This window comes from Octopus bimaculoides, chromosome 4, assembly GCF_046866305.1.
Source record: "Octopus bimaculoides isolate indiv1 chromosome 4, ASM4686630v1, whole genome shotgun sequence".
Taxonomy (NCBI): Eukaryota; Metazoa; Mollusca; class Cephalopoda; order Octopoda; family Octopodidae; genus Octopus; species Octopus bimaculoides.
In genome coordinates this window covers 118,737,017-118,759,325 of record NC_142931.1, presented here as the reverse complement: position 1 = coordinate 118,759,325, position 22,309 = coordinate 118,737,017, and the positions used below count along the sequence as shown (strand labels likewise).

General features: G+C 37.1%; 1 protein-coding gene across 3 annotated transcripts in view; it reads right to left on the bottom strand.

Annotated features, from left to right (window-relative positions):
* Positions 1-965: 965 nt before the first annotated feature.
* Positions 966-22,309, bottom strand: part of LOC106871780 (uncharacterized) — a 34,228-nt gene continuing 12,884 nt past the window's right edge. For 2 of the 3 annotated variants that reach the window (XM_089351236.1, XM_014918422.3), the window contains exons 2-12: positions 20,333-20,440; positions 17,829-17,909; positions 17,149-17,210; positions 14,613-14,666; positions 13,719-13,817; positions 11,388-11,453; positions 10,054-10,123; positions 9,036-9,154; positions 7,786-7,881; positions 4,951-5,061; positions 966-1,130 (exon numbers count right to left, since the gene is read on the bottom strand). In XM_089351236.1, the coding sequence (XP_089207362.1) occupies positions 1,080-1,130; positions 4,951-5,061; positions 7,786-7,881; positions 9,036-9,154; positions 10,054-10,123; positions 11,388-11,453; positions 13,719-13,817; positions 14,613-14,666; positions 17,149-17,210; positions 17,829-17,909; positions 20,333-20,440 (917 nt within the window). In that variant the 3' untranslated portion in view covers positions 966-1,079. Of the gene's footprint in view, positions 1,131-4,950; positions 6,958-7,785; positions 7,882-9,035; positions 9,155-10,053; positions 10,124-11,387; positions 11,454-13,718; positions 13,818-14,612; positions 14,667-17,148; positions 17,211-17,828; positions 17,910-20,332; positions 20,441-22,309 lie in introns of all 3 variants that reach the window. The other variant, XR_016241658.1, reaches the window with a different exon arrangement.

The window sequence follows — 22,309 nt, the reverse complement described above, 5'->3', positions numbered from 1 at the left end:
CAAAGGTTTTCTCCAGCTTGACATATGCTAGGTAGAGGGATTTAGTCTTATGTAGATAAGTCTCCTTCAGAAGTATAATGTAGAATAATGGTATTAATAGTGCTACTTCTCATCCTAATCAATTATACAATAGTTATATCCATAGCTATACTTTTTTTCTGGTAACTTCATGCCTTTCTCTAAAGCATCTTCTTTACCCTTGAAGTGATTTGATGCTTGTGTATGTATGTATGTATGTGTGGAGGCACAATGGCCCAGTGGTTAGGGCAGCAGACTCGTGGTCACAGGATCGCGGTTTCGATTCCCAGACCGGGTGTTGTAAGTGTTTATTGAGCGAAAACACCTAAAACTCCATGAGGCTCCGGCAGGGGATGGTGGCGAACCCTGCTGTACTCTTTCACCACAACTTTCTCTCACTCTTACTTCCTGTTTCTGTTGTGCCTGTAATTCAAAGGGTCAGCCTTGTCACAGTGTCACACAGAATATCCCTGAGAACTACGTTAAGGGTACACATGTCTGTGGAGTTCTCAGCCACTTGCACGTTAATTTCACGAGCAGGCTGTTCCACTGATCGGATCAACTGGAACCCTCGACGTTGTAAGCGACGGAGTGCCAACACACACAAATGTATGTATCTACCAAATTTCATGCACAAGACATTGATCATCAAAGAAAAATTCTATTAATTAGTACAGTTTCTTTCAGGCTTCCTTCAAAATGTGAATACTAGTTTACAAAATAGGCTGGCATTTTCTAAGATAACAGGAAATTCTCTAACCTAGGTACAATGTCTCCTTTGTACCTCTCTCTCTCATAGGTCCTAATTTTCTGCCAAGGTAGAAGACATTTGCCTAGGGTGACTTACAGTGGAATTGAACCAAAACCATACGGTTGGGAGGTGAACTTCTAAACTGCACATCTACACAGAATGTTTATAAGCAGATATAAAACAGAAATGAATATAATTCACTTATCAAAAGAATTTATTAAAAAAATATTTATCAAATGATTAATTCTGGTCAATTTAATTCGATGTTTGTAGAAATAGAGAGAAGATTTTTTTTTTCCTTCTTCTTGGATTAGGCTTTTGGTTTCATTCGAGCAATCTCAAGCTGATCAGCCAACTTTTCCTGCAACAACAATAACAACAAATAATGATGAAAATATGTAAGAATCTACTAAAATAACATAAATGCTTTTATTTTCTCAGCACCAACATAAAATGTTTTTATTTTCTCAGTATGTAAATAATGAAAGTAATAAAATAAATTTCCAATGTTTTGTAAGCATAAAACATAAGAGTTAAAAGGAGAAGTCAAATTAAGGATTGTTATCAACACTTTTCATACCATATTTCTGGTGAGATATGCAGCCTATGTTCAATTAATTTTGAAAATGATGAAAAATCTTTATGGAATAACTTTGTTGATAGTAGGCCAGTGTTTGTAATACAAGTTAGCATGGAATTTTGATGGAGGATTATGACTTAAGTCGCTTTCAATCTGGAAGTTTGTATCATAGAACCAAGGTTAGGGTTAGGGTTTCAGATGAGCTGATACCAAAACAATTAAGAGAATCTTCACTCGGAAAAACAGCAGCAACTGGACAAGAAGTATAAAAGACAAATCTGATACCATATGGTTTCGAATTTAGGTACAAGGTCAACAACTTTGAGGGAAAGAGGGTTAGTCGAGACCTCAGGGCCTTAGTACTTGATTTGTACTCTAGCAGGATTTGAGATTAGAAGGTAGAGGGCTGAAAGAAATATTGAATTGTGCTGTAAAAGTTATGTTCATTACCATATTCAGAGATTCACGGGTAAATATTTATTAGTAATGTTTCAGCTGTGTTGTATCACAATGAACAGACTTGAACATATAAGTATATTTTTATTATAAAATTTAATGTACTTTAGGAGGATTTGAAATTAGAAGTAGAGGGCTGAAAGAAATATTGTGCTGTGCTATAAAGGTTATGTTCATTACAATATTCAGAGATTCACTGGTGAATATTTATAAGTAATGTTTTAGCTGTGTTGTATCACAATGAACAGAGGTGAACATAGTAGTACATTTTTATTATAAGATTTAATGAACATGAGAACAATTGAATATAACCTTCTAATGACTGCTGGTAGTGATGTAGGAGATTAGAAATGATGCTTCAGTGTAACATTTATACATAGTAATAACTAGTAAGGTTTGAGAAGCAGGTAGGAGTTGGTCTGCAAGTATGAAGAAGAATTCCTTTCATTTCTAGCTGGACTCACCAAAGATAAACTCAGTATTACTCAGTGAGAGATGAAGGTATGTGTTCTGGGGTGGCTCTCAAACTTCTGTGGTGGTTCTTGACATGAATTTGCTTTAAATACTAAGAAAAGCACAAGAAATTCAACAACACTGCAGGTGATGTTTGTAATATGGCATGATAACGCTGTAAGCCGGTTGGTTGATAATCAGGACAGATTGCATAACAAAAATGTGGTCTATGTGTGGCACTGACCTAGCAACCGAGAATTATAGGTTTGATTCAAGATCTCACTACAACTGTTTAACATTTTACCTGATGCTTTAATGATTCTATCAGCATGACAACAATAAGCTTAATTTCCTTTTAAATCAACTTATAAGAATCATTATGATTTAACCCTTTCATTACTGTATTTATTTTGAGATGCTCTCTGTTTCTTTCAATTAATTTTAAATATAACAAAGAATTTAGTACAATAACTTAGTTATCATTCAGCTAGTGTTAGGAGCATAAATTGTGACTAAGATTTGGTGGAAGATTTTAATTCAAAACTTATGAAAACAAGACATTTGTACTCAGAGCCAGAGCCGGTTTCAGCCGGGTTAGTAATGAAAGGGTTAACCCTTTAATATTCAGATTACTCTGTCAAATATAATGTTTGTTTATTTATATTGTCTTGAATTATCATTCAGCTAGTGTTAGGAGCATAAATTGTGACTAAGATTTGGTGGAAGATTTTAATTCAAAACTTATGAAAACAAGACATTTGTACTCAGAGCCAGAGCCGGTTTCAGCCGGGTTAGTAATGAAAGGGTTAACCCTTTAATATTCAGATTACTCTGTCAAATATAATGTTTGTTTATTTATATTGTCTTGAATTAATCATGCATTATCTTGTCGCTTTGAGATTTCAATGATGTGATTGTTTAGTCTCACAATGACTTTGTAGGACTGAGGTGACAGACTATATCTGGCCTGTCTTAACATCAAACAAGTTATTTTGGGTGGATATGGCCAATTTGAATGCTAAAGAGTTAATGAACAAAAACCTGAGTGAAAAAGTAATAAAATATTTATACAGAAATTTCAACAGATCCTGTCATTCATATTCAGTTCAGATATGAAAAGTTATCTTTGTTAGCTAAAGCACATTCCTGGCAGTACAAATAGTAGGGCAGTGGACCAGCTATCCTGGAATTCCTGAGCCATGGTAAGGGTCTAGAGTGGTTAGTGAATGCAGTGGAAAAGTGGATAAAGGCTATATTCAGGAGATGAGTGTTGAAAAAGAGGGGAGACATTACAAAGCTAATCTGAGCTCAAACAACCTCAGTCACTAGTCAGTTTATATTAATCTTTCTTTTACTTGTTTCAATCATTTGACTACGGTCATACTGGGGCACTGCCTTGAAGGGTTTTAGTTGAACAAACCAACCGCAAGAATTTTTTTTCTTTTTAAAGCTCGGAACTTATTCCACTGGTTTCTTTTGCTGAACTACTAAGATATGGGGACATAAACACACCAACACAAGTTATCTGTGGTGGCAATGGTGGAAAAACACAGACACGAAAACACACACACGCAGATATGTATACACGACGGGCTTCTTTCTATTTCCCTCTACCAAATCCATTCACAAGAGTTTGGTCAATGTGAGGCTATAGTAGAACACACTTGCCCAAGGTGCCACGCAATGGGACTGAACTTGGAACCATGTGGTTGGAAAACAAACTTTTTACCACACAGCCATGCCTGCATTTAATACTATCATAAACTAATGAACCTTTTCTGAAAAAGTTTTATTATCCATTTCTGATATTTCTCCAATGAAATAATAAAACCTATAAACACATCTCCGAGTTTTTGATATTTCACTGCTTTGTCTTTCTTTTTTCTTCCAAAGCAGTTCATGTTCATGTCCACCAACAAATATTTTTCACTCCACAGATCTGTCTTTGAGTGGGTGTACATTATTGTTTTTATGTCGTCGACGAATACCGAAGAAATGCCAAAACTGGAAACATTTCCCAAAAATTATAAAAGAATTAATTTGAAAAGATTTAAAAAAAGAGGATACTGAATTAATCTATTTTCATTTAATAAGGGGGCTTCCACGCATTTACATATTCGTTTCGCTTACTTGGTATACCTACATCTATTTTTGTATTCTCCCGGATTGTGTTGGTTTCATTTTCAGCCCCGCAGATACATGGGTAATATTCTTTATGTTGCATGTCTCATTTCTCTATTTGTTTGTTTTTTTTTTCGTTGTTCGAAAAAAAGTTCGTTCTGTCCTCGTCTTTATGTTTTCGTTTCTCATTGTGTTTAACGTTTTTTGTGATGTCCTGTGATATATGCTTGTATGTATACATACATATGTCGGTATGTACATATATGTATGGATATATGCATATAATTATATATTATATATATATAATTACAAAGATCACTACACGAAGAGCATTTGGGAAGACTGTGTAGATGAAATAGTTGAACATGTGTCATCTCCAAGGAGTTTCATATTTATTGTTGAGATTGGAAGTCAATCTCAACAATAAATATGAAAATAATGAAAACACTACACTTTGTATCTATATCACACGCAAACAGATAAATATACAGACTTACGAAATCTTTTAAAAGAGAAATTTTAAGTTAAAAGAAAAAAAATATTAAAAAATAAAAACCTTTCGGTCACTTACAGCAAATGTTATCTGATTGGGATGATAAGGAATTCCACCCAGTTTATCACATTTTTCTTCATGTTGCCTTTCTGGATCTCCAGCAACTAATACAGGTTTACTTTCCTCAGACTAGAATTAGCAAAATAATTAAATAAATGAATAAACATTAGTGTTAATAACAATTGAAAGAATCAGTTGGGCGCCAGATAAACTGATTTATGGCATTGGGTTTTGTTTTTCTTTGTTGTTATTTTTGTGACGTCTGTGTAGTTGTGCACAACACAGGATCGGCTTTGGAACGTTTTGTTTTTCGCCACAGCAATTCCGCATTTTTTTTTTTTTAACTTTCGCTTTAATTTAATACCCATTTCAATAGTTACATATAGCGACGAAACGAACTTACAAGTAAAATACTTTTTAAGGAATAAAAAAAAAAAGTGGCGCCCGACTAGAAAAGTACATTCAACCAAAACCATTCTTTCAGTCTGATGTATTATTCAGCAAATTGTACAAAGCCTGACACATAGGCAGGGATGCACCAGAGATCACTTAGTTCGAAAATTGTGGTAGGAACCTCGTAATCTTCCAGTTTCGAGGGGTTAAAAAAGTAAATAAATTACAAGGGAAATAACTGAACGTCTTACCAGTATTATCCGTACTACTTTGTTTATAAATAAATCACGTGATTTGATTGACGTTAACTGTTTATATATAAATCACACACGTGATTGAATATCATAGTTTCTTATGAGAAATCGAAAATGCCTCGTGGAAGACCGGCTGCACAACATCTTATTTTCCGTTTTGGAAAAAGAAAAAAACATTTTAAACTTTTATTTAAAAAATTCCGTCGCATGCTGTTTTAGATTATTTTCTGCCTGTTGTTTTTGACTCCGTTCCGTCAGGTACTTCTGCAAACCATTTCGTTTCCGTTTTGTAAAAAGAAAAAAACATTTTAAACTTTTAGAAAAAAAAATTCCATCGCATGCTGTTTTAGATTATTTTCTGCCTGTTAAAATTCCGTCGCATGCTGTTTTAGAAAAAAAGTAGTACGGATAATACTGGTAAGTCGTTCAGTTATTTCCCTTGAATATTTCTTTTACCCCTCGAAACTGGAAGATTACCGGAATCTCAATGAATGATAATACTAAAGAGTTGTGGATAAAGTCTGTTATATCTACTCAAAAAAGAGCAGGACTTTGTAAAACATTCGAAAGTATAGTTTGTCTTTTATTTAATTTTGCTCAAAATTAATGACAATAGCCTTTTTTTTTTAAAAAGGGTAAATTGATCCTTATGATTTGTTGAAGAAGATATGTCTGCTATTCCTAATAGTTCGATCATCCACAGACATACCATATCGTAGCCAGAGATGAGGGAAAAGCGAAAGTAAAATGTCAGAAATGAAAGTGCAAAAAACTGAAATTGTTACATGTCAAACGAAAAGCGAAACTGTTCTAACACATCTCTTTTTGCATTCAATAAAATAAGTATCAAACTAAATGGGTGTCAGTTTAATTGACTGTTCCCTCTCGTCAAATTTGCGATGTTTACTAATGTTAAAAACCAACATATACTGACAGAAACTGTCAAACAACCATTTCTTTTCACCAGAATCAAGCTAGAAGTGTCATCACTATAGATATTTGAACTAAACTGATTCAATTTAATTAAATTAGCATCAACAAAAAAAAATTAAACTAATCTAACTAAAACAGTTGCTTTTCCACGAGACAAATCTCAATCTCGAGAACATTCATATCAAAATAAATACATAAAGGGCAGATAAATATTAACGTATGTAGTTACTTCCCTTGCATAAGTGTTCCTCTTCGAATGCGAGACTGCATTAGAATTTAACAAATTGTATTTATTTATGCTTGGTGTCCAAATATATTTTAAGCGAGGAAAAAGAAACATTTTAAATTCCTCTTCTTGGCAGCATATTCTACTTCACACTTTGTTTCATAAACTTTGATGTGTCCGCGAGTGATTTCCAAAGATTGTGTTCATATCATGAAAAAGCTGAAAAAGGAATCGGGCGTCCTTAATGGCTTTACCGTTGTACACACACACAAACACACACACATCCATGTTCGTCTGTCGGAGCGACGGCAATCATCTGGTCATCCTGAAGGATGACTAATGACTTGCTTGCTGACTTTAAAATGATGAATAAAAAGTCAAAGGTAAAGAACTCCTTCAGTCATAATGATCATGGGATGCACCTAGAAAGTTACCCTTTGAGGCACAGGTCTGGGCAAGGTTGTTTATGGAAGACCAGCAGTCACCCATGCATACCAACCTCCCCTCTCCATGCCACCAATGTCATTCAATGGAAAAGAAAAGGCTGATATTGCTTGGCACCAGTGATATCGCAACACATTTCTACAGATGAGTGAACTGGAACAATGTGAAATAAAGTGTCTTGCTCAAGAACCCAATGCACAAACTCGTCCGGGAATCAAACTCACTACCTCATGATTGTGAGTTCAACACTCTTACCACTGAGCTAACTATTCATCAATATGATGCATAGTTGAACACCATCAACTCTTTCATCTATGACCATTTTCAATCCAGTGACAAGACCAGATCAAGACAAATAGGGATGGAAACAGATGCAGTAGATGACCAAGATGTTTTGTTGCAGCATCTACCTTCCTCTCAACTAAACCATGAAGGTTCTTCCACAGAGTCTACCAGATCCAGTCATCACATAGCCCTAATATGTTAATTAATTAATTACTGGGACCCTGACAGATGCTACTACTCCAGGTCTGAATGGTACATAGATACATACACAGCACACATACAAATACAAAATAACACAAAAATAAAATGAAGTCTTACAGGATCCATGTTCCTTAAATGACCAAGAAGATCTGACATACGTCCTTTGAATCCAGGAGCAAAAACAGATGGGTCCAAAGCAATAAAGCAATGTCCCTATAATTGAAAATTAAAGAAAAGGTTTATGTGGATGTTAACAGTATTATTTTTAACAACTATCATCTGAAATTTCACTGATATATGATCATCAATTTCCACTCATCAGCAAGATTATGTTTAAACATTAAAATAGTAGATCTCTGTTGAAACACACTGCCATTGTTTAAATTAGTTTTCTAAATAATGAATGATTTAGGAAAATAACTTGTCACTACTAAACTGGTGTTTGGAACATAAATTAAAATAAAACTTTGATTTTGATATTAAATTTTCATTTAGACCAGTGACCAGGATCTTTGGAAATATGCAGTACGTGAGAAGACCCGGCAAGGCAAGTGAGAGCATAATCTGTGACCTCTGCCAGAAGTGTAGCCAGCTCACTAATTCGTATCTTTACTTCATTGGACACTAAAACCCTGCTTGCAAAGACCTGTTGAAGCAAGTGAATTTGAAATCTGAAATCGAAATCGAACCGAATCCTACGACTGGCACCCATGCCAACCTCTCCATTATTGCGAAGACCTGTTGGGGCAAGTGAAATCATAAATTGAACCATATTCAGTGACTGGCACCTGTGCCAGTAGAGCACTAACAGCACTGTCCGAGCATGTTCATTGCCAGAGCAGCTGTCTGGCTTCCATGCTAGTGGCCCGTAAATAGCACCATTTGAGCGTAATCGTTACCAGCGTTGCCTTCTAGCACTTGTGCTGGTGGCACGTCAGAAAATCATTTGAGTGAGGTCGTTGCCAGTGCCACTCGACTGGCTCCTGTGCAAGTGGCACGTAAAAAACACCTTTTTGAGCATGGCCATTGCCAGTACCATGTGACTGGCCCTCATGCCGGTGGCACATAAAAGCACCCACTACACTCTCGGAGTGGTTGGCGTTAGGAAGGGCATAGAGCTGTAGAAACTCTGCCAGATCAGATTGGAGCCTGGTGTAGCCATCTGATTTCACCAGTCCTCAGTCAAATCGTCCAACCCATGCTAGCATGGAAAGCAGACGTTAAACGATGATGATGATAATAATGATGATTTTCATTTAGATCATTTTAAAACAGGAAGTTTATGTCGTAGATTCAGGCAGGTGGATGAAGAAACAAATTTACTAATATAAATAGCACAAGTCTAGAAAACAAAAATCTTTACATACCAAGTTTGCAGGTGATGTTGTGTTTTTCCATGATCGAATGTTAGGTCCAGAATTTGCTCCAGCTAAGACTCCACAAAATATTTCAGTCATTAATGCCAAGCCATAACCTTTGTAACCACCTGAATAAGTTACAAAATAAAATAGCGACATAAAATAAGCAACAAAATATTTTTTCCGGAAAATACTTTAGAACCAATAAGGCATAAGATGAATTACTCTGTTTTATATACATTCTTTATATTTATAAGAATCATAAGAGAAGGCACTGCTCATGACCCTTTACAGGGCCTCTGAGATTAGTCGGAAGGAATGAGAAAGTTATTCCTCAAACTAGAGACCTAGTCCAAGCGTTTGCTTTAGAGTGGACTCTACTAAAGGTATCTAATGTGGAAGTGTTAAACTGTGCAATGCGTTAACACTATATTTATAAATAAGCTGGCGAGCCGGCAGAATCATTAGTACAATTGGCGAAGTGATGATAGGATGTTATTTGAGGGAGTTCAATGCAGTACAGTGCTGTACAACCAGTCATTATTTTTATGCAAGTATGATTTTGGTTACATGTACCATGGTGTCACTAATTGTTGTACGTGTCTATGTAGCTGCTAGCGTACAAAGACACCTTCCTGACCACCTCAACCTTAACTCAACAGAACATTCAGGATGTGATAGCTGGAGGAAGAGACTGATGTGCCAGTACCTGGCTAATACTCATTTATACCTGAATAGCCCAAAGTAACATGAAATGAAGTGGCTTGCCTAAGGTCAACATACCAGCTGGTCTTGGAATTGAATCAATGACCAAAAGATCATGAGCCACTAGGTTTTTTTTATCTCTGAGAGATTTGGCTACTATTTCTAGCAAATCAAATGACTGCAGAGAGGCTCCTTTTACTGCTTGCATCAAGTCATTTCTACTCTGTGGTAAGTATTTACAGTTTTGGTGGACTAAGTTATAAGAAAAGTGAGTCAAAAATAACTAAGGTGTTGAAAAAGACCTGAATAAGATAATGCATACCACTTTCTTCTACACCTCCTAATGGTAATAGTCCACCATTATTAAAAACATCAGCAGGATTTTTGGTAACCTAGTCAAATACAAATATAGTAACATAAGGTATAATTTCACTTTTTAAAAAAGCACAGTTAAACAGGAAAATCCTATTAAGTCTTATAGCAAAGGGTCTCAGATCTTTAGCTTTATGGAGATGCTAAGTAACTAAAGCTCTTGACAGCAGAATTTATTCCATTAAATTTTTAATGGGTTTATATATTTTTAACAATAACAGAATGAATAAAAAGGTTCCACTTGCAATATTTTGATTACAAAGCAAAAGTTAAGAAAGGACTCCTTCTTCGATAGAAGATTTTTGCCCATAAAACAAACAAAATGTAAAGAAAACTAGTAGTGACTACTTGATTTCAAGTATCTTTAGACAAAGTGCATTAATCAACTTATCCCAATCAATAATGGTAAAAACAGACATCATTCTAACTGGAATAATGTAAGAAATTATGCTTCTAATATTAAGAAATGAGAAATATTAAAAGCATAATTCACTAATTTTTAAAAATCTTTTCCTGTTTCATTGTTAGATAAAAATAAATTCTAAACTGAAATTACAAAGAATATACATTTAAGAAGGAAGCCCACATCTACAAGAATGAGAAATATGGTTAGTTTAACCATGAAACTGAAAGAATTTGGCTCCCAAAGTCCTTGCTATAGAGGTAGGAAGGAGCAAGAGGATCTGTAGATAAATCTTCCTATGATCTCATAAATGGCTCTCAATCTTGTGAAAAAGAGGACCAGGAGTCTTAAAGGTGGTTGTGACGTCCAAAATTCCTTAGCCCTAGGGCACATTGACTGCTGTGATAGGTGCAGATTGTGTTGGCACTCCAATCAACAGAACAGCCTGCTCATGAAATTAACGTGCAAGTGGCTGAGCACTCCACAGACACGTGTACCCTTAACATAGTTCTCGGGGATATTCAGCGTGACACAGTGTGACAAGGCTGGCCCTTTGAAATACAGATACAACAGAAACAGGAAGAAAGAGTGAAAGAGTACAGCAGGGTTCGCCACCATCCCCTGCTGGAGCCTCGTGGAGCTTTAGGTGTTTCCGCTCAATAAACACTCACAACGCCCGGTCTGGGAATCGAAACCGCGATCCTATGACCACGAGTCTGCTGCCCTAACCACTGGGCCATTGCGCCTCCACATGGTGCAGATTACAATACAGACTATAGCACATACAGATTTCATAAGGTAACCAAAAGGATTTGAAATATCTGAACTTAAGCATACAAAATATTCAAATATCAAGAATATAAGGAACCAGATCAGCTTACTTTGCCATTTGAATCAACTCCCCAACCTTCTGGAATGGAAAGATCTTTCCTCTGATTAATTTCGACCTATAAAGAAAAAATTTTAAAACACATTTATTTCCCATTACAATTCATATATGTGAATAAAATATGCATAGAATGTAGGCATGTAAATTTTTTTTTTTCTTAGGTACCATACTCCCTTAACTTTGTGTGGTACCTTGGGTAAACGTCTTTTATTATAGCCCCAGCTGACCAAAGCCTTATGAATCAACTTGATAGATGGAAGCTGAGACAAACCCATAATGCATGTGTGTGTGTGTGTGTATGCATCATCATCATCATCATCATCGTTTAACGTCCGCTTTCCATGCTAGCATGGGTTGGACGATTTGACTGAGGACTGGTGCAACCGGATGGCTACACCAGGCTCCAATCTAATTTGGCAGAGTTTCTACAGCTGGATGCCCTTCCTAACGCCAACCACTCAGAGAGTGTAGTGGGTGCTTTTACGTGTCACCCGCACGAAAACGGCCACGCTCGAAATGGTGTCTTTTATGTGCCACCCGCACAAGAGCCAGTCCAAGGGCACTGGCAACGATCTCGCTCAAAAACCCTACAAGGCCAGTCAGGCGGTACTGGCAACGGTCACGCTCAGGATGGTACATCTTATGTGCCACCCGCACAAGAGCCAGTACAGGGGCACTGGCAACGATCTCACTTGGCTTTCCGGGTCTTCTCACGCACAGCACATTTCCAAAGGTCTCGGTCAGTAGTCATCGCCTCGGTGAGGCCCAATGTTCGAAGGTCTTGCCTCACCACCTCAGCCCAGGTCTTCCTGGGCCTACCTCTTCCACGGGTTCCCTCAACTGTTAGGGAGTGGCACTTTTTCACGTAGCTATCCTCATTCATTCTCACCACATGTCCAAACCAGCGCAATCGTCTCTCTTGCACACCACTACTGACGCTTCTTATGTTCAGCTTTTCTCTCAAGATACTTACACTCTGACGGGTATGCACATTTACATTACACATCCAGCGGAGCATACTGGCTTCATTCCTTGCGAGCTTACGCATGTCCTCAGCAGTCACAGCCCATGTTTCACTGCCATGTAGCATGGCTGTTCGTACACATGCGTCATACAGTCTGCCTAAAAATAAATGCGCCCTTTTAAAGCCTAGCCAGGCTCATGGGCCCGGTTTCCTGGTTTCAATAGCGTATGTGTTCCCCAACTGGACGGGACACCAGTTCATCGCAGCGTTACTCATTTTTGGCAGCTGAGTGGACTGGAGCAACGTGAAATGAAGTGTTTTGCTCAAGAACACAACGCATCACCCAGTCCAGGAATCGAAACCACAATCTTACGATCATGATGCTGACACCCTAACCACTAAGCCATGCACCTCCATATATATATATATATATATATATATATATATATATATATATATATATATATATATATATATATATATATATATATATATATATATATATATATATATATAAACCATTATGGCATTTTTAGTATGCTGGCCACTGATAAATCATTAAATAATGATTTTATCCCAATTACATATAAAAATATATATTAATTCACTCCTATAACATATTTACTGCAGAACTATTCTGAGTAAACAAACACATAATTAAAATAGGCACTTGGATTTTTATTTGTGAATATGTGCAAAATGCATGAACATTATTTGCACTTATGGCAATATGTATAATGTATTTTTCATTTATTTACGTTTGGTATGTTGCCACTGATGATCAGAAAGGGTTTTTAATAACTCAGACTGTGAAATCTATAGATTTGGTACTATCCAAATTATTTTATAAATCGTCACTGTCTATTTTCCTTACTTACAACCTTGTGTGCTGGAGTAATAATCTAAGTGGTTCATAGACCATTTGGGGTCCATTTCTTGCAGACTTGTGTTGTAATCATTCAACACCCTTATTATAATTTTAATATAAATTAACCATTTTGGTATCTTTAGTATGCTGGCCACTGATAAATCATTAAGTAATGACTTTTTCCAAATTACATACATACATACACACACACACACATATATATATATATATATATATATATATATATATATATATATATATATATATATATATATATATATATATATATCTGAACACATGTGTATGTGTGTGTGTTTGTTACTGCCTTCTTGCCTTTACATCACATGACAGTTGTAAGCAAGAGTCACTGTCATACAAGTGGTGTTCTTCATCTCCAATCTTCCACAACTAAAGTTGTTACAGTGGTGGCCATAATAGTAGGTGTTACAATAACATCCATATTAAATTTACATGCTGCTGTGTGAACTCACCTTGCCCAAAGCTACAGTGGTTGTAGCCATATCCAGAACAAAACTGTCATCTTTCTGTGCTGGGGCAGCGACGCTAATGGGATTAGTTCCCAAAGCAGGCTGAAAAATATTAAAAAAAAACAAAAAAAACATGATAATAATAATAAAATACAAGGTAATTTTGTAAATATATAATGGTAATTAGAGAATAAATTGTGGAGTAAGAAATTATTCTTAGATGTCATCTACATGAAAAAATAATAGTCATATTTGTGTTAACATACAGACATCCTCAAGTGAATCTACAAAATGTTACACAAAGACACTCAACTGCATCTAGAGAAAGCCATTTACTTGATTGGCATTATAAATCACTCACTCTGCTTATCTCTCTGTCTACCTACCTATCTCTCTCTCTGTCTATAAATATATATATTCCTCTCTCTCTCTCTCTCTCTCACTCTCTCTCTCTTTCTGCCACCTCTGGTGTTACTATGATAGCATCTGATCCTCAAAGCTCATCTATCCTTCTCTCATCTTTCACACTGTACAACCATCCCTGACTCACCCTGACATAAGCCACCACGGCCACTGCCAAACACACGCACGCATGCATGCACACACACATATACACACACACAACTAGCTTCTTTCAGTTTCTGTCTACCAAATCTACTCAAGCCTTTGGTTGGCCTGAGGCTAGAGCAGAAGGTGCTTGCCCAAGGTGCCATGCTGTGGGACTGAACGTTGAACTATGTTGTTAGAAAGCAAACTTCTTATCACACAGCCTCGCGTGTATCATGTCTTTTTTTCTTTTTATTCTTCTATGGATGTCAAGTCAGTATCATCTTTGCCAATCCAAAAGGATCAGCTCAAATACCAATAATATCAATACACACACATACATATACCTACCTTTTTGGCTCGTGTTGGTACCAAAAGAGGAGAAGTGTTTGTAAATGCCATTCCCTATAAGAAAAAAAAAGAAAGGAAATAGACAAAAGTGATGTTATACAGAGAAAGCAGGAGTTTTCCTTTTTAAAGTTTTACCAGAATATGAAGAAAATATTGTAAGGTAAGTCAACATTTTCAACCAGTTGTAACACAGACCTTAATTTCATTCAGTTTTTACTGTTTATATTTTATCTTATTCTTTTATTCATTTCAGCCATGCAGATAGACACACACATATATACTAATATATATTATGCAAAAATAACATAATACATACACACATAGAAACATATATACTAATATATATTATGCAAAAAAAGTGTGAAGGTGCAATGGCCCAGTGGTTAGGGTAGCAGATTCGCGGTCATAGGATCGCAGTTTCGATTCCCAGACCGGGCGTTGTGAGTGTTTATTGAGTGAAAACACCTAAAAGCTCCACAAAGCTCCGGCAGGGGATGGTGGCGAACCCTGCTGTACTCTTTCACCACAACTTTCTCTCACTCTTACTTCCTGTTTCTGTCGTACCTGTAATTCAAAGGGCCAGCCTTGTCACACTGTGTCATGCTGAATATCCCTGAGAACTACGTTAAGGGTACACGTGTGTGTGCAGTGCTCAGCCACTTTCACGTTAATTTCATGAGCAGGCTGTTCCGGTGATCGAATCAACTGGAACCCTCGACGTTGTAAGCGACGGAGTGCCAACAACAACAACAACAAATATGCAAAAAATACAATACAAACACAAAGTAAGAAAACAAACCAACAGAGTATGTATTATGTTGATACTCAGGAACAGAGAGAAAAGCGAAATGTCTTTTACATTTTGAGTATTCACTCTTCTTCTGACTGAAAGGATAAACAAGGAGAGGAAAGAATGGAGAAGGTAGGATGGAGATACTATATGCATTTGTAACATATCATTCATTCATACATACATACATAACATACATACATACATACATACACACACACACATGCATGCATACATACATACATACATACATACAAAAATGTTGAAATTCCAATGAAGGAGCCTTGAATCAAGGTAAGAAACCAGCTCTTACGCTATTGGCAAGAAATCTTGAAATAAAACTGAATAATAACATAATACATACACACATAGAAACAAATATATACATACCCGAAAATGTCATCAAAGTACTACCTCCCTATGCTATATGACATGGTCACAAAAACAAGATACAATGTCATTCGGAAATATAGAGACTCCCCCTGTTATTGAATTTGTACACAAATATCAGCACAAGAAATACTGGTAGAACATTCCAATCAAAACATCTGTCAAGTATAAGCATAACATGCTGGATATTGTAATATTTGGGACAGACATGAAAAAGTATGTACCATCATAGAGGTCAGCTGTCCTGCCGATGTGAATATCTTTTTGAAAGTCAGAGAAAGATAAAAATGGACAACTGCTTTGAAACCACCACTTTCTGTGTCTGGATTACAAATTTACATTTATACCAATAATAATTAGAGCACTTGATTTTGTAAGTAAATGCCTAACTGTCAGTCTGGATAAGCTTGGATTTTCAGAGAAAGAAATCAGCCAACTGATTCACACATTACCAATACAATCTGTAAGTGGAACAGTAAAACTCTGCAAGACTTTTCTCAGATTTAAAATGTGACACTGTTTTTGTTATCTACATTCCAGCGATGAAGGTTTGTATCTTTATCAGAAACCAGCTCCTTCTTCAGAGGAAGAATTTAAATGATCAAAAACACAACAGACAGACAGACGGACATACATTCGAAAGCAAGGAATACTGGTGGAATACCCCAATAAAAACATCAATTCAGTGCAAACATAACAGACCTGATATTGTTCTATGGGACAGAGAATAAAAGTCATGCACTGTTGTAGAGGTCAGCTGCCCAGCAGATGTGAATGTACAATCAAAGGTCCGGGGAAAAAGAAAACACTTATAGCAAATTAATGCAGAACTTACAGCTCTTGACTATGAATTCTTGTACCCATCATCATAGGTGCATTAGGTTATGTACCAACAAATTTGCATAAAAACCGAGAAACACTTAGTTTCATCGAAAAAGAGCAAAAGAAATTGATGCGGATTCTCCAAATCCAATAAATTAGTGACACAGTGAAGGTCTGTAAGACGTTACAGAAATTCTCCACATGAGAGAATTATGTGAACAGATACACATACTTTGGTGTATGCATCAACAGTTCAGCCAACACAAACACCAGAAACTCTCTTTAGTATAACTACCTCATATTTATCTCTCTCTATGTCATCTAACTTAGCTGTTTGACAAATAGTGATCAATAAGATAAGTATCTGACTTTAAAATAAGCAACAGAGTAAAAGAATATAAAAAAATACCCAAAAGATCAAATAGTTAAAAAATTTCATCCAATGAGAATTCCTGCAAAATTAAGATTAAGTGATAGCTAGATATCTGATACAGATCTAATACAACTTCAAACATTACAGTCTTGAAAACTTACCAATAATCCTTGATTTGATGCTCTCATTGAGTACCAGCCAGCAATTCCAAAATGATTGGAACCTTAGAAAATATTAAAGAAACTGAATATAGTATACAAAATATTCAAAACTACTGAGAGATTATGCAAATGTCCCAATTATTTCAATACCACATATTAGTATTAAAAGTGCAGATGTGGCTGTGTGGTTAAGAAGTTTGCTTCCCAACCACATGATTCTGGGTTCAGTCCTTTCACACAGCAGCATGGGAAAATATTTTCTATTATAGATCTGAGTCAACTAAAACCTTATAAAGGGATATGGTAGATTGGGACCTGAAAGAAACTTGTTGTATCTGACTATCTACCAACCTAGATACATGCATATATGGATGGATGCATGGATGAATGTCTCCTTGTCTTGATAGCATGTGAGGATTATAAATGAGCCTTCTTCATTTCCAGTCTTCTGCAAAAAAAACGTCTCTGACAACAGAGGAATATTACCTTACTTAGAAACAGGTAATGGTTACCGACATTGAAAGGCATCGAGCCATAGAACATCTGCCTCAACAAATTCCATCAGAGCCACGCAAACATGGAAAAGTGGACGGTAAAATGATAAATATTCGAAAATTATTCGGAAGCAGGGTTATGAGAAAAAAATAAAACAAGACAAAATAAAGCTGAAATATTATTACCTGAAGCACAAACCCAGCCAACACCGACTTCTTTAGCTTTTTTAATAGCCAAATCAATGCAAAATTTTCCAACCACGGGGCCTGCCAACAGAGATTTTAATGTGAGAATTTATATACAAACAAAACCAAATTAGTAAAGAATTATCAAAAAAAAAAAATCTAAATTCAAATTATTTATAATAATTTATTTTTAAAAATCAAACCTTTCTTTATATAAACAATTTAAATTATTTTATCAAAAGCACTGTGTTTTGTTTTTGTCTGGATTGGCTCAGGTGTGGTTGAGGAGTCAAGAAGCTTGTTTTGCAGCCATGTGGTTTTGAGTTCAATCCCACTATGTAGCACTTTGGGCAAGTATCCTCTACTATAATCTCAGGCTGAGTGAATTTAGGAGACAGAAACTGTGTGGAAGCTATGTATGTATGTGTGGGTGTGTATGTATATGGGTATGAATGCATGTATGTATGTGTAACTTAGTGTTTGTTTCCTACACCTCTTGACAACCAGTGTTAGTTTATTTATGTCCTCATAACTTAGCAGTTCAACGAAAAAGTTCCATAGAATAAGCGTGAGACTTAAGAAAAAAAAAAATAAGTATCAAGTGTAGAAGTGGCTGTGTGGTAAGTAGCTTGCTTACCAACCACATGGTTCCGGGTTCAGTCCCATTGCATGGCACCTTGGGCAAGTGTCTCTTACTATAACCTCGGGCCGACCAAAGCCTCGTGAGTGGATTTGGTAGACGGAAACTGAAAGTAGCCCATCGTATATATGTATATATATATATATATATATATATATATATATATATATATATATATATATATATGCATGTGTGTGTATATGTTTGTGTGTCTGTGTTTGTCTCCCACCAACATCGCTTGACAACTGATGCTGGTGTGTTTACGTCCCTGTAACTTAGCGGTTCGGCAAAACAGACCGATAGAATAAGTACTAGGCTTCCAAAGAATAAGTCCTGGGGTCGATTTGCTCGACTAAAGGCGGTGCTCCAGCATGGCCACAGTCAAATGACTGAAACAAGTAAAAGAGTAAAGAGACTAGGACAATTTGTTCAACTTAACCTTTCAAAATGGTGCCCCGGCATAGACATAAAACTGATGGTGACGCTGATGGTGATGGTGGTGGAGGTGGAGGTGACAACATTGGTGAGGATGATGACGACAACAACGATGATGATGACGATGACAATGATGGTGGTGGCAGTGGTGGTGATGGTGATGGTGGTAATGGTGGTGGCAATAGAGTTATTGTTTGCTGTTTTATAGTGTTAAAGAGATAAACTGATGCTGATAAAGATGATGACAGCAGTGATAATAATGGTGATGATAATAATGGTGATGGCGGCGGCAGCGTTTGTGGTTCTGGTGGTGGTGGTTCTGGTTGTGGTGGTGGTTCTGGTGGTGGTGGTGGTGGTGTTTCTAGTGGTGGTGGTGGTGATGGTTCTAGTGGTGGTGGTGGTGGTGGTGCTGGTGGTGGTGGTTCTAGTGGTGGTGTTGATGGTGGTGGTGGTGGTGGTGGTCCTGTTGGTGGTTCTGGTGGTGGTGGTGTAGTGGTGGTGGTGGTGGTGGTGGTGGTGGTGATTCTGGTGGTGGTGGTGGTGGTGGTGGTGATTCTGGTGGTGGTGGTGGTGGTGATGATTCTGGTGGTGGTGGTGGTTCTGGTGGTGGTGGTGGTGGTGATTCTGGTGGTGGAGGTGGTGGTTCTAGTGGTGGTGGTGGTGGTGGTGGTGATTCTGGTGGTGGTGGTGGTGGTGTTGATGGTGGTGGTAGTGGTGGTGGTAGTGGTGGTGGTTCTGGTGGTGGTGGTGGTGGTGGTTCTAGTGGTGGTGGTTCTGGTGGTGGTGGTGGTGGTGGTTCTGGTGGTGGTGTTGATGGTGGTGGTGGTGGTGGTGGTGGTGGTGGTTCTAGTGGTGGTGGTGGTGGTGGTTCTGGTGGAGGTGGTGGTGGTGGTTCTGGTGGTGGTGGTGGTGGTAGTGGTGGTGTTGATGGTGGTGGTGGTTCTGGTGGTGGTGGTGGTGATTCTAGTGGTGGTGGTGGTGACTCTGGTGGTGGTGGTGGTGGTTCTAGTGGTGGTGGTTCTAGTGGTGGTGTTGATGGTGATGGTGGTGGTTCTGGTGGTGGTTCTGGTGGTGGTGGTGTTGATGGTGGTGGTGGTGGTGGTGGTGGTGGTTCTGGTGGTGGTGGTGGTGGTTCTAGTGGTGGTGGTGGTGGTTCTAGTGGTGGTGTTGATGGTGGTGGTGGTGATGATGATGACAATGATGGTAATGATGACGACAGTATTAACGACAGTGATCATCGTCTTGATGACAGCGATGGTAATATATGTGATAGATGTGATATAGGGATGCGGCTGATAGTGAATGACGATGATAATGATGGTGATGTTGATGATGATGAATGACAGTAGTAGTGGTAGTAGTAGTAGTAGCAATGACTTTCCCAAATTACCAGACAGAAACACAAAGAAATAAAAATAACTAAACCAACCAAGAATATTGTTTCCTTCGACCAATGCTGTTGCTGGAGTTTCATTTACAATTTCAGGGTCTGCTGTGCCTGATGTGATTTTTGTTTCTAAATCACGGACATACATGTCTGAAAAATTAAACATATTACATTGATCAGATTTACAATCTTCTTTGTATGTACGTGTGCATGTGTGTGTGAGAGAGAGAGAGAGAGAGTGTGTGTGTGTGTTCTCATGTAATTGTAAGTGGCACTCTCTTTCTCTTTCTCCCTCTCTCTCTCTCACTCTTTCTCTCACTCTCTCTCACACACACATGTCCATTTCATTTACATGTTCATACAGCTGCAATTTTGAAAAAGACTTGAAAGTGCATATTCTCAGAAAATATTCTGAATCTGATACACTTTCAATATACAAAATGCATGAGGAAAAATATGCTTGCAGGTTAACATCATGCCCTGGTGGAATGAATAAAATGACAGGAGAATTCCATCAAATTTACCCAAAACTGTTTGATTAAGTATTCTTCTTTTTCCTTTTCTCTTTTCTTTGCTTTCCTTTTTTTCACTTTTTTCTGTCTTTTTTTTGCCAGTTATAAAATTGAAATTTGAAGACTGATGATGTCATTCCATCAATGTGTGGACACTAGTTGTTCTCGTTCATATTTTAGATTTGAATTTCTATAATTTTGAATTTTTATCACTTTTCATTTTGAACATCTCAACAAAGACAAGCTTGCTATTGAAGTATCATTCAACCAATAAAATATCTACTGCAATCATATTGCGCTCTTCGCCTTAATAATAATAATGATAATGATAATAATAATAATAATAATTGACATGAGTATTCCTTGCGATCACAATATAGCGGCGAAAGAATTTGACAAGATCAGTAAATATAAAGACTTTCTAATAGAAATTGAAAAAATGTGGCATCTCAAGGCGACTACCGTACCAGTGATTGTAAGGTCTCTAGGAATGATAAAAAAAAAGGTCCTGAAACCTATTTGAAGATGATACCAGGCTTACCATCCCTACAGGAAGTGCAAAAACTTGTGTTAACTGGAATGGCTCATGTACTGAGAAGAGAATTATCGCTGTGAAAACAACATCCATTCATGAATTTATTTATTTATTAATTTTTTTTAAATACATATTTTACCTGTGAATTTGCATGTGTAAACTGGGAATGCATACAATGAGCTTCTCTGCCCTAGGTGTACGGAAAACACTCGGCGAGAAATGGAAGAAAATTTGAAGAAAGAAGAAAAAAAACAACCTAATAATAATAATAAATAATGGGTTTAAATTATGGAACAAGGCCAATAATTTCAGAAAGGGAATAAATCAACTATATCAAACCAAGTGCTCAACTGCTACTTATCTTATTGACCCAAAAAAGGATGAAAAGCAAAGTTGACCTTGACAGAATTTGAATTCAGAATGTAAAAACAAATGAAATAGCACTAAGCATTTTCTCCAGTTTGCTAACAATTTTGCCAACCCATTGCCTCAATAATAATAATAATAATAATAATAATAATAATAATAACGACAATAGGTTTAATACTGAATTTTAACCAAGCGAGGTCATTGCCAGTGCCACTGGACTGGCTCCTGTGCAGGTGGCATGTAAAATACACCATTTTGAGTGTGGCCGTTGCCAGTACCGTGTAGCTGGCCCTTGTGCTGGTGGCACGTAAAAGCACCCACTACACTCTCAGAGTGGTTGGCATTAGAAAGGGCATCCAGCTGTAGAAACTCTGCCAGATCAGATTGGAGCCTGGTGCAGCCATCTGGTTCACCAGTCCTCAGTCAAATCATCCAACCTATACCAGCATGGAAAGCGAACGTTAAACGATGATGATGATGATGATGATGGTGATTTCAGTAATCAACTGATTTATATCAACTGTATAACCTTGAACATATCCAGGTCAGCCAGATTTTGCTTGTTTACAAAACAAATTTAAAGAAAGAAAAAGAACATGATTT